This window comes from Gadus chalcogrammus, chromosome 15 (assembly GCF_026213295.1).
Source record: "Gadus chalcogrammus isolate NIFS_2021 chromosome 15, NIFS_Gcha_1.0, whole genome shotgun sequence".
Lineage (NCBI taxonomy): Eukaryota > Metazoa > Chordata > Actinopteri > Gadiformes > Gadidae > Gadus > Gadus chalcogrammus.
The window spans coordinates 12581326-12595440 of NC_079426.1; the positions used below are offsets into that span (position 1 = coordinate 12581326).

General features: G+C 44.8%; 1 protein-coding gene across 3 annotated transcripts in view; it reads right to left on the minus strand.

The window, feature by feature from the left end:
- LOC130404837 (collagen alpha-1(XVII) chain-like) overlaps positions 1 to 10418 on the minus strand; it is a 31361-nt gene extending 20943 nt beyond the window's left edge. For all 3 annotated transcript variants that reach the window (XM_056609765.1, XM_056609766.1, XM_056609764.1), the window contains exons 1-16: positions 10182 to 10418; positions 9042 to 9106; positions 7285 to 7335; positions 7012 to 7131; positions 6229 to 6549; positions 5975 to 6031; positions 5362 to 5397; positions 5067 to 5117; positions 4394 to 4543; positions 3449 to 4090; positions 2989 to 3072; positions 2689 to 2748; positions 1941 to 2096; positions 1559 to 1648; positions 1436 to 1480; positions 995 to 1141 (exon numbers count right to left, since the gene is read on the minus strand). In XM_056609765.1, the coding sequence (XP_056465740.1) occupies positions 995 to 1141; positions 1436 to 1480; positions 1559 to 1648; positions 1941 to 2096; positions 2689 to 2748; positions 2989 to 3072; positions 3449 to 4090; positions 4394 to 4543; positions 5067 to 5117; positions 5362 to 5397; positions 5975 to 6031; positions 6229 to 6549; positions 7012 to 7131; positions 7285 to 7335; positions 9042 to 9096 (2065 nt within the window). In that variant the 5' untranslated portion in view covers positions 9097 to 9106; positions 10182 to 10418. The remainder of the gene's footprint in view (positions 1 to 994; positions 1142 to 1435; positions 1481 to 1558; positions 1649 to 1940; positions 2097 to 2688; positions 2749 to 2988; positions 3073 to 3448; positions 4091 to 4393; positions 4544 to 5066; positions 5118 to 5361; positions 5398 to 5974; positions 6032 to 6228; positions 6550 to 7011; positions 7132 to 7284; positions 7336 to 9041; positions 9107 to 10181) is intronic.
- Between the last annotated feature and the right edge of the window lie 3697 nt (positions 10419 to 14115).

The window sequence follows — 14115 nt, forward strand, 5'->3', positions numbered from 1 at the left end:
ATACCTAATACCTAAATAGATAACTCATTTCAACTAATTCTGATAGCACTGATGCCTGTTCAATTATAAATAATACCTAATTAATACCATTAACTAAACTAGCGGCTTGCATTAACTAGGGGTGTTTGGGAGTGTGGTATAATGTGGGGCTGAGGAGCCCTTCAGACAACTGAATTGACATGACCTGAAAATGTTTTGAGTTTACTAAACATTCACCAACTTTGTGGCAACTTGTGCATCTTAAAATACACACGACCACGACCAAGACAGTTAACGGTTCTAAAATTGAAGAAAGACTTTTACATAGATATGTTAAATCTGAATTTGTCTCTGTGTCAGCAAGTCTAAACGAGAGAGAGAGAGAGAGAGAGAGAGAGAGAGAGAGAGAGAGAGAGAGAGAGAGAGAGAGAGAGAGAGAGAGAGAGAGAGAGAGAGAGAGAGAGAGAGAGAGAGAGAGAGAGACTGTTGCAATGTTGTTATCTGGAACAGGTCCAACGGACAATGGGAACCAGACGTGTCTGTGGTCCCGGAGGTCCTGTGACCCCGCCCGGTGTCGGCTTTGATTAGGTCTTCATTTCCTGGTGTTAAAGCTGTTACCATCATGTGAATCTGTCCTCCCCGGTCCGTTCCAGTGAGAGCAAGCGTTCCACGAGGGTAGGACCGAGGTCCAGACACTAACTCGTTTGTTTTTAATAACCGTCTTGGTTCATTTCCTTTTTTCCAGAGCAGACTTGCTCAGAAGTACAAATGTTTCACAACCCTCACCTAAAACCGCCACCTAAATTAATAAACAATCTGCTTACTCACTAACAAACTAGCTGACTAATTAACTTACTAAGATAACATCTAAGGAGGGAAATTCAGGGCACTTACTGAGATCAAACAACTAACCCACTGACTAAACAGCCCAAAAGAAACAAACGACCCGCCAGCTACAACTAACCACCGAACAAACTCATTAACCACCTCGCCCCGCCACTGCCCCCTGACTCACCCATGGCCAGGAGTCCAAAGAGGAGTCCGAGGAGGAGCAGGGCGAGCAGCAGGAGGCCCAGCAGCCACTTCCACCAGGAGCAGCAGGAGTCGGCGCAGCAGCAGAAGGCCCCTCCTCCTCCCCCACAGCCGTCGTCCTCCCGGATCTCTGGTCAGGGGGTCATTAGAGTCATCAGCATGCTGGCCTCAATGGGCAGCAGCCACGCAGTCACTTAAGGGGTCCCGTACACACAGGTGTAACAGGTGCAATGTGAGCCTGTCAGCCTGCTGTGTAGACCATAGGCACAAAGTAAGATATAGAGCAGGGGTCTTCAACGTTTTCCAGTTAAAGGACTCCCAAACTGATGGAGAGATGGAGCAGGGACCCCCTACTTATATATATAAAACAAAAGTATAATGCATGCTATATGCATGACTGAAGCCAAATAATATATCGACCTACCTGCATACGTTGCCTTGTCTTTCATGAGAACTCCAGACGATCCATCTGTCAGAACGATTTGTTGTTCAGCTTTTATACTCTAATCAATTCACATTGTTTTTAAAACCGCTTAATTTTCCTTACAGTAATTGCCGCCGGCTTGTTTCATCTGAGCTCCTTCACTATAGCTGGAAACCATCTTCTCCTTTTTCATGGAGTCACCGGAAAGAGAGCCTATTAAGGCAAATCAGATGATTCAAACGCAAAGTCAAAAATGTGTAAAAGTTGCAATAAGTTAAATAATTAAATTAAACTAATTAAATCTGCATATTCCAAATCCTTTCTCTTATATAATAGTGCTTTGCTTTAATTAAGCAATGGGACCTATTTCTAATGAATATTAAAATTTTGTAAGATAATCATTAATACAAACGGTTATTCAAACAAGATTAAAAAGTATTTTTTATAATAAAATATATATAATACTATTTCAAATCTGTCCACAGGGGGGCAGCAAGGTACTGACCGCTTCCTAGATGAATGCCGCTGCTGGTGAACTGCTTGCCGCTGTCCTTGGCGAGGATCAACACCTCTGTGTCCTTATTGGCTACAACGTTCTCCTTGTCAAAGATCACGTATTTGAAGTCCTTCTTGTACGAATCTTCTGTCTGGCCTCTTGTGGCTGAAGGGCAAAACAAAAAAACAAATCATATCAAGAAAGGCTAAACATTTATTATAAACAAAAGAAGAAAGTGAAGGTGAAATGAGGTGAACAGGTGTGATGGAAGGACTAATAAATTGTGTTGAAACTTGTTCTGCTGAATTATGTTTGGTCTTATGATCGATGTTCGCATTATGATTAACATCATGATTATAAAGCCTAATTTTATTAGAAGAGTAGCAGTTCACAATTAGTTGGTTGTTTATGCATTGGTTATGCAACAATAAAGATTATTATATAGTATTAGCATAGGGGATAGTCTTAGGTTAAATCATATTAAATAATGTATAGATAAATAACTTAGCCAATAGGAATACTATTATCTTAGTTATCTTGATCACCATTAGCGAAAATGAACACCATTATTACATGATTACTAGAACATTAGTTAACTGTTAATTAACTGTTAGTTAATGCTTATTACTGCATTCAACGTATGTTAATTAATGGTTGATTAATGTGCCCTTATGTAAAGTGTAACCAGTAGTAATTTATCTTGAGTACTCTATTAATATCATTGCATTATAAAGTAATTGGGGTCCGTTAAACGTACTTCCAGAGACTCCAGTGCTGAGGAGACCACCGCTGGAGACATTCTTCTGTACTCCATAACCTGATCACACAAACACACACACACACACACACACACACACACACACACACACACACACTCACACACACACACACACACACACACACACACACACACACACACACACACACACACACACACACACACACACACAGTATTTTAATGTCACATACAGGGAATAAAAAAGATAAGCATTTGTTATCATTTTTGGTAAATTAGCAACAAATAGCATTGTACAAAAGACAGCTTAGTTAAGCTTACCCCCTGTGCCTGCAGTGACGTTAGCACCGCTGGTAGTAAGCACAGTGCTCGAAGTAGGTCCCAGATTGTTCTGGAAGCCGTAGACTGTAAACAGAGACACACAGATTAAAATAACATAAGCGTCTCTGCACTTACGTAACCTGAAATGTCACTGTAAGGGCTTTTATTGTCAAGTCGTTGGGAAATCAAAAACCCGGGGATCATGTGATTGGTAATTTGTAATATAATATGATCAAATTACATCAAAAAGGGATGAGAAAACAGGATGAACCGTTCTAAATGTATGTTATTACTACTATTCAGCTATGATGAAGGAGATCCGATACTTTGTATTTACGGCCTATCGAATGGCGTCGTTAACCCGCCCAGCGTGCTAATACACGTCCACGCGGGTCTGAAAAATGGCTGCTTGTGCACGTGACACGTGTACACGTGTGCACGTGTTCACAGGCGCTCTCACCGGAGAGGGAGGACGGGGTGGTGCCGATGATGGGGCCGGTGCCCCCCATGTTGTTGGTGCTGCTCTGGTAGACGTAGCTGCTGGTGCTGCCCGCGGCGGCGCCGGCGGCCACGTTGGCTGTGGCGTGGGAGGTGGCGGCGGTGGGGGAGGTGAGGAGGGCGTTGGTGGACCAGTTGAAGAGCGGCAGGGCGCTGGCGTCCAGCGTGGCCGTTTCGTACTGACCCGAGCGGGCGGTGCCGTCGTAGCCGTAGCCCGACCGGGCGCTGGAGTCCTGGCCCACGGAGGACCTGATGGTGGTCATCTCGTACTGCTGCTGGCTGGACTTGGTGCCGCCGTTGTACTGGCCGGCTTTGGCGGTGCCCACGAATATACCGGGGATGATACCCGAGTCGTAGTGGTCGGACGTCACGGTGGAGTCGTACATGCCGGACTTCAAACTGTCGTATTGGCCCAGTTTCCCGTTCATGTCGTAGTGGTTGGTTTTCAAACCGCTGTCGAACTGGGAGACCTTCAGCCCATCGGAGCCATACTGGGCGGCGGACTGGGTGGACTGGCTCGTCTGCACGGCCATGTCGTGATGGCCGTTGGTGAAGCCGATGGGAAACGTGCCGGATCTGGGTTTGTTCTCAAAGTGGGTCGAAACTGCAGCGGAAAGAAGAACAAGAAGGAGATTAGCTAAGAGGTTGTGTCCGAGACTTCACTTGCGTAGGCGTATGTTTGTTGCGGTTCGTGTACCAATTTGTGTAGTTGTATGTGTGTGTGTTTGCATGTGTCCTTGTCTGAATGTGTTTATTTGAATATGTGCGTGCATGGTGTAGCGGATAAGGTCCTCTTAGTGAGTGAGTAGATCAAGACTATAAATACATAAGACTGGTTCTCGGTTCTGAGTATCTCAGACTATAAATACGCCCGACTGGTTCTGATAGTGTGAGTGTTTCTAGCTACCCGTCTGTGAGGACTCGCTGCTGACCCGGGCCTCGGCCGTGGCCTTCCTGGGGACAGGCAGGGTGGTGGAGTGGGTGGAGGAACGAGTGGGGCTCACGCTGCTGGACCTCCCAGCATTCAGCAGCCTCTTCACATCATCCAGCTCCGTCCCTGGAAACCACCGGGTCATTAGCCTAGTGAGGACCGCACAGAGCTGACTCACGGCCCCGCAAACCACCTTCTATTCTAAAGTGTGGGATGAATGAACTCCTAACTACATGCAACGCCCATGAGTTTGAATAAGGTAGAGGTTCTTGGTTTTTGGTTGATCTACAATCTTGATGGGTTAACACGACTAGGCAGATAAAGAAGAGAGCAAATCTTTAACCTGTAATTACTTAAATAAAGCTTTTTGTTATTGGAAATATTTTGGTGGGAACCAATACAAATCTACAACAATACTGAATGGGACCTGTGTGAATTTGTTTAACAAAGGGATTGTCTCCATCTCTTATTCATAAATTCACTCAAGCAGCTGGATCTCATGAAGAGATTGATCAAAGATGGAGCTAAAGCATTTTATTACTAGCAACACTCCCATAGAGTCAACACTGAGGTATGTCCCTAAAGCATGGCTTTAGTGTGTGTGTGAAACATTACAAAACAAAAACTGGCAGATGGATGATTGGCTCACATCGGCAGGCAGTGGGAGAGGCACTCTGGAGGCGGGCTCTGATCTCACTCTCTATAAACCAAAAGAGAGAGAAAAAAATCATGATGAGATGGACAGAATTAAAAGACATCCAGATGTATAATACTTGTAAACCCCTCCCACCACATTCTAAAAGCGGAGGAGTGGTCAGAGATAAAAACAATGGGGGGAGTGCGGAGTCTGTTTTATTTGTTCAGCTCTTAATCATGTCCACAGAGGAAGGAAAGAGAGTGCGTTTGATGATAGAGTGTGTTTGATTAAGGGAATCGAACTTCACCTCGGCTCTGGCTCCGCCCTCTTGGGCCATTGGCACCTGTGAAGAAATAAACACACATGTTAGCCCACGCACATACAAATTCACACACATGATGTACTGTATATTCATGTACGTACAAAGATGTATCTAGCATATCTATACTCATACACACACACACACACACACACACACACACACACACACACACACACACACACACACACACACACACACACACACACAAATACACAGATAGACAGACACTCAGGAAGGAAGGCAGATAAACAGACAGACAGACAGACAGACAGACAGACAGACAGACAGACAGACAGACAGACAGACAGACAGACAGACAGACAGACAGACAGACAGACAGACAGACAGACAGACAGACAGACAGACAGGCAGACAGACAGACAGACAGACAGACAGGAAGGCAGACAGACAGACAGACAGACAGACAGACAGACAGACAGACAGACAGACAGACAGACAGACAGACAGACAGACAGACAGACAGACAGACAGACAGGAAGGCAGACAACCAGACAGACAGAGTATCGTCAGAGTTGATCCACAAGTTGCCACAACGTAAGACAGGAGTGAATCGCTGTTGTTTCCTATCCTCACTCACAATAGTTTCCATAGTCCTTGCGGGACAATTCTGGTGAGGAGTTGCCGCTGGAACTTCCTAGTAGACGAAAGAGAAATTGAAACAACCCACAGAAGGAGAGGTGCGAACGGCGCTCCTGTGACCTGCGCTGACCCCCCCTGTATTATTGGACTCATGCTTGTGTTTATCTTTCTCTCTCTCTCCCTCTCCTTCCCAGAATGTGCCAGGCCGGACGCCAACTAGGCATCCATCCCACTGCTCCCAGGCCTCCTCACCCTCGTAGCCCCCGGAGCGGCTCGTCACGTTCTTCCTGTCGCGGAACGACGGCGACGGCCCCCCCGCCAGGCCGGCGCTCTGCAGCCTCCGCCCGCTCCCGGTGCCGCCGCCCCCCCCGGAGGAGCTGGACCTGACCTTGGACACGGAGGTCACCACGTAGCCGCCGCCGCTGCTGTTCCCGCCGCTGCCGTAGCCGTCCAGGTCGCCGTAGCGACCGCCTCCCACGCCGCGACTACCGCTTCCGCCGCCGGAGGAGTCCCCCCCGAGGTAGACCCCCGAAGAGGAGCTGTAGTTGCTGCTGGCGTTCACGCCCACGGAGGCTGGGGGAGGGAGGTTAATTCCGGTCAGTGCACTACTAGACCACGCGACAGCTGGAACCTTTTAACGGGGGTTTACTGTAACTTTAGGTTCAACCGCTTTTCCCTTTCTTCTTTTTTTTTGTTCTTGGGGGTTTCCTTTAGTAAAACGCACACATGTGTACGTCGTCCACATGTCATTTAAAGATCATCTTAACGAGACTGTTATTGATACTCTACAGATATGTGGGATGTTGTCACCCTGAAGGAGGGTGACTGGTTTAAATGTTTCAAATGATCACATTCTAATTGTTGATCTTGGCAACCAAACATCGACACTCAACTCTACTCCCCTTCACGGCATGAGCAGCACATTTTTAAACAATGAAACAACCGGCATCCCCCTGACTGGCACTGAGCAGCGTCACCGAAGGGGGCACACAGCCTCCCGCACACAGCTCATGATTTATAGGGCTCCTTGCTCACTTGAAGAGAAAAAACTTCCACCGCTGTTCTGGGTTAAGACATTCTTCTCCAGCCCTCCGCCTCCTCCTCCTCCTCCTCCACCACTGGACATGTTCCTGTGATTTGATCCACTGGTTCCCTCTAGCAACAGAGACACACACAACCAAACAAAGAGTGAACGGCGGCGCGTTATTACCCACACCGCTCCACCTCCCCAACCCCAGACATCCCCACAGTAGTCGGTTTATATTTAAAACGGACTGAAAATAAATAGAAAAGGATGAAGGAACTCACTTGGAGGCAGGGAAGCCAGTCTGCTCGAGGAAATTATAGTTTCTGTCAAGACTGATAGATTTAAAAAAGACACAAAAAAAAGAGAGAATGAGTCACTCACTCCAGACTTTGAGATATATATACTTTTCTTTTCTTTCTGGTTTCTTAGATGTTTGTCTCTTAGTTTGTTGGTTTAACATGAATCTGTAACTTGAGCCGCCTTGAATGATTAATTGCAACCTTTGTTTGTCAGAACCAAAGCTTATAAGCAATATAAACACACATTCACCACAGTGCGACCCAGCGGAATACATTGCGTACCAAGATTCAGAGCTTCAGCTTCATAGACCCTATTAGTCGGGTGGGGAAACCTTCCAGAATCTTTGGAAATCATGACGAATCAATGCATTATTTTCAGTTCTGCATTCTGTTTCCCCACCAGAGTAGCACTTAGAATGCATTTAAACTGGGTTGTCATGGTTCCCCCAAAGATTCGAGAAGGTTTATCCACCAAACTAATCAGTACGGCTGCTAGGTGAATCAGATCCAATGGGAATTTTACAGAGTGAATTTCATAACGGAATAATAATGACGCTAATGATATCAAATAAGGATAACTACTAATTGCTGGGAAGTTTATCCTAGCAACATAATGCAAACACTTGGAGGGAAACACCTCTTTTCCAGAACTGGGTTGGAGATCATTTACTGTATGCTAAGAGGAACTTCCAACTTCTTCTAATCTTGAGATCTAACATTTGATGTGAGAGAGCGCTGACTAAGGCAGAATAAGCTCTGATTATATATGTTTGTCTGTGTTGGTGTCAGGCGTGTATAATCATCTCTCTCTTTGACCTCTCCATCCACCCATGTGTCACAGTGATTATGCCAAATAAGCCTTTTCTTATAAACCTTTATTCCACATGTTGGTGGAGGCTGAGACTACTAATTATAACTTATTCTGATTCGCACAGCCCACTCAGAGCGCTAATATGCACAGGGTTAGTTATAATAAATAATAATTAGTTCTTATTTAAGCAGAACTTGTATGAGAGTGCAAATACACACCGGTTATATTTCTTGTAAATGACAAAAACACACAATGCTAGTTCTGATTCAAACAGAGCACTTAGTGCAAATATACACAGGTTTAGTTACAGTATAGTTACCACTACTTCTGATTCAAACAAAGCTCTTCGAGGACAAGTATTACACAGGGTTATAGTAGAGATACTAACTAGTTCTGAGTCAAACAGTGCGCTTATTAAAGTGTACCTTAATAAGTGTACTTAACAGATCGCTTAGAGTGCCAATATTGACAGTGGTAGATAAGTAAATTCATGTCAAACACACACATTGGATACCCAACAAAAGATTGGCAGAGGTTCTTAATGAAACACCGTTAGCCACTTGTTGTCCACAACATCAACTCTAGCAGTACTTTGTCCGTTGACTTCGTGGCATTTTAAGCAGTGAACCAAAGCCATACAAGGCAATGAGGAGAACAATCACTTCACTTTCTCCACCACTTGTAGCCCTTATAAATACCCTATCCGTTTAAACGTAAACACACTTTGATTCTATAGTTGTGTGGTGTAGGTGGGGTGCATGTCATATTTCACAGATAAGTTTAAATAAATATAGGGGCAGCTGATGCACTTGTAGTTGTAGCCTACGGTTAATAAATATGGCCTCTTTAGTGTCTGACTCGTCCACAAATAAAATGATTGGCTTTGTTGAAGGACACTTGTACAGATGAGTGAGTGCAAGAATCTCACCATTTTCTCCCGATATGTCTGAGAAGTTTCTCTGTCTTGTTGTTAGATCGTCCATCCAACGTTATCTGGAGAGGTGATGATGGTTAAAATTAGTATATAATATGATACTGCATTGATTAGTCCTGCTGATTGGGTTCAAGCTGAGACCAAGCACTAATGATGAAAAGTCTTTGTTTGTTTTTATTCTAATAAATAGCGCTGCAAACTTGAACCTACAAATTAGAAATATAAATTCTCTCTAATAGAAGCTGTCAAGGGGTGGATATTACACAGCAAGGCTGCTGTTGCAAATTGTATGATACAATTCCACATTTCAAGACATTGTTGTCTTTTTCTGACATTGTGCCTCTCAGCAAAAACACACCAACACTACTTTATTCTCATTAGTGTGCTGTGCGAAATGTGCCACCCTTACAGCATTAACCAAATTCTGACCAACTATAATAGATAAGCTCACTTGTTTTTATAAATCAAACACATCTAAATGAATACATCTTGTCTATGGCTCATGTTAAATAACACCACCAGATCAGATAAAGATAGGGACATGGGGTAATAACAATAATGATTCATGATCCATCATGAAAGGGAGAGAGGATTTCAATAGGCTTGGGGTTCACTTTCTGTCTCTTTTAACGTCATGACAACAAAAGAACAGAAGCCAGTGAATTCTGAGGGCACAAAAGACCTCTTTATCACCACACCCTTTTTGCCAAATTTCCTTGAACATGTCTCCTCCTTGATCTTTAATTGTGGCCGAAATTCAAAGGTATCATTTTATCTTCTTATCAGTCTTTCCTTCTACTTTTCTAAGTTTTCATAACAATCCCATACTTCGTCCCTATTATAGTAGTCCAGTATATTCAAACCCAGACGAGTAAACGCAATGCAGATTTGACTCGTTCCATCATCAATGAGAAAGTTTCGTTGAGGCTCGAAAGTGATCGAGCTCCGCAGGAGACCACTATAAAGTCCACTTTGCAATCCAATAGTCGACCAAAAAAGTATTTACAATCCAGAAAAAAATAGCGGAGCGCATGTGAACAAAACACAACAGAACGCCATCAGAGCAGAAAAAATACACAATTCATGCATCTATAGATCAATCAAAGTGTTATCCAAAAATAGGGAAATCCATACCTTGAGCGAAGTCGATTACAAAAAAACACTTCACGTCACTTTTTACAGAGACGACGTGTTAAAATCCAGCTTGCCAAGATGTATGCCAACTGATTTGGGTGAAGCAGCGCAGAAAGTATATAAGAAGTCCAGCCCGGCGCTGGTGGTGGGATGTTCTGGCGTGTCACTCTCAGTCCACTCGCTTAACTTTCTCATGCAAGTCATAACAGAGAAGTGGGCTCAGCTCCCAGCCGCGCCCATTGGATCTTGGCAGACAGGTAGCAGGCCTGCACACAAAGCTGGGGAAAAGCATAGCCAGGGGGGGCGATGAATAAGATTAAACCCACGAGAGACTGGCGTAGTCACCTGATGTTTTTGGGGGATTTAAGGTCAGAAATCGATGCGCTTTTTTATGTACTTTTTGTCAGACTTTCCATACGTCTGGGCGCATGGACCAGCACACCGTAGACTGTAATTCTGCCCAAACAATTCAGATAAACCAACTCAACGTTTTCTTTCAGAAATAAGGAATCTGATTTTCTGAAGCCGCTGATCGAATGCATTCGAAAAAGACCTCGACTGTAGCTTCGCTTCACATCTGGCGCACACATTGGAGGAGTGAGGGGAAAATAATTCATAAATCATCTGCTCTGAACCACACACTTGTGTGTGGATCACCGGCTCACAATTCATACCGTGCATTATGATTTGTATGCATATTTTTTATTTGTGTGCGTATGCACTGCATTTTCGCTCCCTCTGTCTCTGTCTCTGTCTCTGTCCCTCTCTCTCTCTCTCTCTCTCTCTCTCTCTCTCTCTCTCTCTCTCTCTCTCTCTCTCTCTATCTCTGTATCTCTCTCTCTCTCTCTCTCTCTCTCTCTCTCTCTCTCTCTCTCTCTCTCTCTCTCTCTCTCTCTCTCTCTCTCTCTCTCTGTATCTCTGTCTCTCTCTCTCTCTCTCTCTCTCTCTCTCTCTCTCTCTCTCTCTCTGCCAGACATATTCATACCGATGCACTCATTTATATTTCAAAAGTATCATCATTGAACAATGTGCCACCGCCGTTGAATTCGCAGACAGAAAAAGCTAAATGCATGTTGTTCTCTCTGTCATTTGAGTCAATAGCTGCTTTTCCCCCACTGGCCGCGAGCTACATGCACGGGAGAAAGTGCCAAACCCTCGCCCACACCACACCCCACCCCAAGGAGACACCCACCCGTGACTCACACACACTGAGCTCCGCTCCAACCCGAGAAGATGGAAAATAAATTGTTGCTGTGCGATTGTGCGTGCATGGGCAGTGCCAGTCCGTTTCGAGGGGAAACGTGTAAAGTGAACAATTCACAATGGTAGGCTATAAAAAAAAACCGGGAACTGCATATGTGTGAAGCTCAGCACTTGGTAAAGCTAGGATTTGGATAGACCTGTTGATGTTCTCCTTTTCAGAGAGCTCGATTCTGTTAATAGAAAATGGCAAGTCTGTAATTCAATTAGGAAGGGCGTATAGGGGAATTCCTAAAATGATAGAGGGTGCACCATAGTGTAGACTCCAACCACCCAGAGAATAATGCTATAGGCTTGGAAAAGGAAGACTATTAAACCATCAGAGTTTAGATAAGCCATACCCAAAACGTGATGCCGTGGTGCAGGCTGCATTAAAATGAGTAATAAATCGTCATAAATGTTTCAAATAGGCTATGTTAAGATATGTTGCATTACATATCTACTACATATACCAACATATAATTCTTCAATGGGCTTTTATCCCTTTTCAGTCTTCTTCAATTATCAAATTAAGAATACAAGACATGGATATTTATTATTCAATTTTTTTGAATGATTGGCCATATATCAATCCACTTGGCGCCGCACTGTTGAGGTTGTGACCCCCAGCTTGCAAAGCCCCGGGTCAGACCATTCAACGTGACTAATGAGGATCCCTCCCACTGATCTCAAAGGTCCCATGGGATGAAAATCTCACTTTATGAGGTTTTCTAACATTAATATGAGTTCCCCTAGCCTGCCTATGGTCCCCCAGTTCTGCTCGCCTTTGAAAAAATGGAAGCTCAAGCGGGCTGATTTGGAATGTGGCCCCATATGTCGTCATAAGGGGCCAAGCTGCCTCCCCTTTCTCTGCCTTGCCCGCCCAGAGAATTTGGCCTGGCGAGCGCCACATGTAGTGGGGGTTATCTCAGCCATCGTTGAGCCCGCTGCCCGCCAACCGGCAGCCGCTAGCCGGCAGCGTGTGGTTCAGTCTACTTCAGATTGATGTGGAAGTTGAAGAACCAGAGACATCTGAGAACCCGACGCAGTCGTTTGTGATCCATAATATCGTCTGGAGGCGCACACAGCTTTTGGCCGTGATAATGTGTATTATATGATATGTATTATATGATATTTTTTACATATAGAGCTCGAGGACTGTAACGCAAGTGTTGTACACCTCTTTGTTATTTGGATAACCGTTCTGCTGTTGGTGTTAGGGTGCATAACACGTTGGTTCTTTGTCATCTCTGGTATTTCCACAACGAGACTGTAGTTGGGGTTTTCTCAGCCATCTTTGAGCCCCGCTGCCTGCCGCCCACTGCCGCAAGGCACCCCACCGCAAAGCACCACCGCCCGGCAGCGGGCAGCCAGCTGCCGGCTACATCAGATTGATGTGGAAGTGGAAGAACCAGAGACGTCTGAGAGCCTGACGCAGTCGTTTCTGATTCATAATATCGTCTGGAGGCTCACAAAGCTTTTGGTCGTGATATTATGTATTATATGATATGTAGGCCTATTAGGCTAACTGATATTATTTATATATAGAGCTCCAGGACTGTAACGCAAGTGTTATAGGCCTACACTTCTTTATTTGGATAACCGTTCTGCTGTTGGTGTTATGGCGCATAACACGTCGGACTCTCGTCTCTGGTATTTCCACAAAGAGACTCGTAGTTGGGGTTATCTCAGCCATGGTTGAGAAGGTATTGGGGGAAAGGAACTTTGGCTTTGACTCCCTGAAGTACATGAACCACGACATAGAGGAGAAAGGGATTGTTGCCCGAGATTGTCTCCCACCTGAGCCCCGCTGCCCGCTGCCGAGGGACCACAGCCTCGGCGTTGCCCGCTGCCCGCTGCAGGAGGCGGCGAAGCTCCGGCGGGAGAAAATCGCAGGTCAACAATCGCGGGCAACATTCCCTTTCTCCTATATGTCGTCGTTCAGTCTACTTCAGATTGATGTGGACGGGGAAGAACCAGAGACGTCGGAGAACCTGACGCAGTCGTTTGAGATCCATAATAGTGTTATCAGGTCACTGTGACTTGTCCTCAGGGAGATCCAGGAAACGGCATTCCAGCTGCATTACATGGCTGGCAGACCGAGAATATATGACACAGTATTGACCCTCCTCCCTTTTTATCACACATCAGTGTCTGGTGCAATGAATCCCTTATTTGTTCATTTCCCAAAAATGTCTGTCTGTCTGTCTGCCTGCCTGTCCGTCCGTCCGTCCGTCCGTCTGTCTGTCAATCTATCTTTGAGCATGTATCTCTCTGTCTATCTGTCTGTTTGTCTGTCTGTCTATATATCTATCCATCTTTGAGTATGCCCATATATCTCTATATCTATCTACCTGTCTGTCTGTCGTTCTATCTGTCTGTTTGTCTGTCTGTCTGTCTGAACTATCGATTCACCCATCTATACACCCACCCTTACTAACTATTTTGGTCAATTTATTGTGTGCAATAGTTGTGCTTATTTTTGCTCTGGATTGTGAGGGTCAACTACCAGGCTGTTTGGTTAATGTGGTGGCATCCAATTTCACTTTAGATACAGATTATTTTATAAACTGTATTGAATAAAATCCCATGCTCTAGTTAAATGGTATACAAATCAAGAAAATCAATAGCCTTGATGATCAAAAGGTTTGACAAAAGCTTGTGAGTTTCCTAACAAGGTAGCAACACCAGGAGA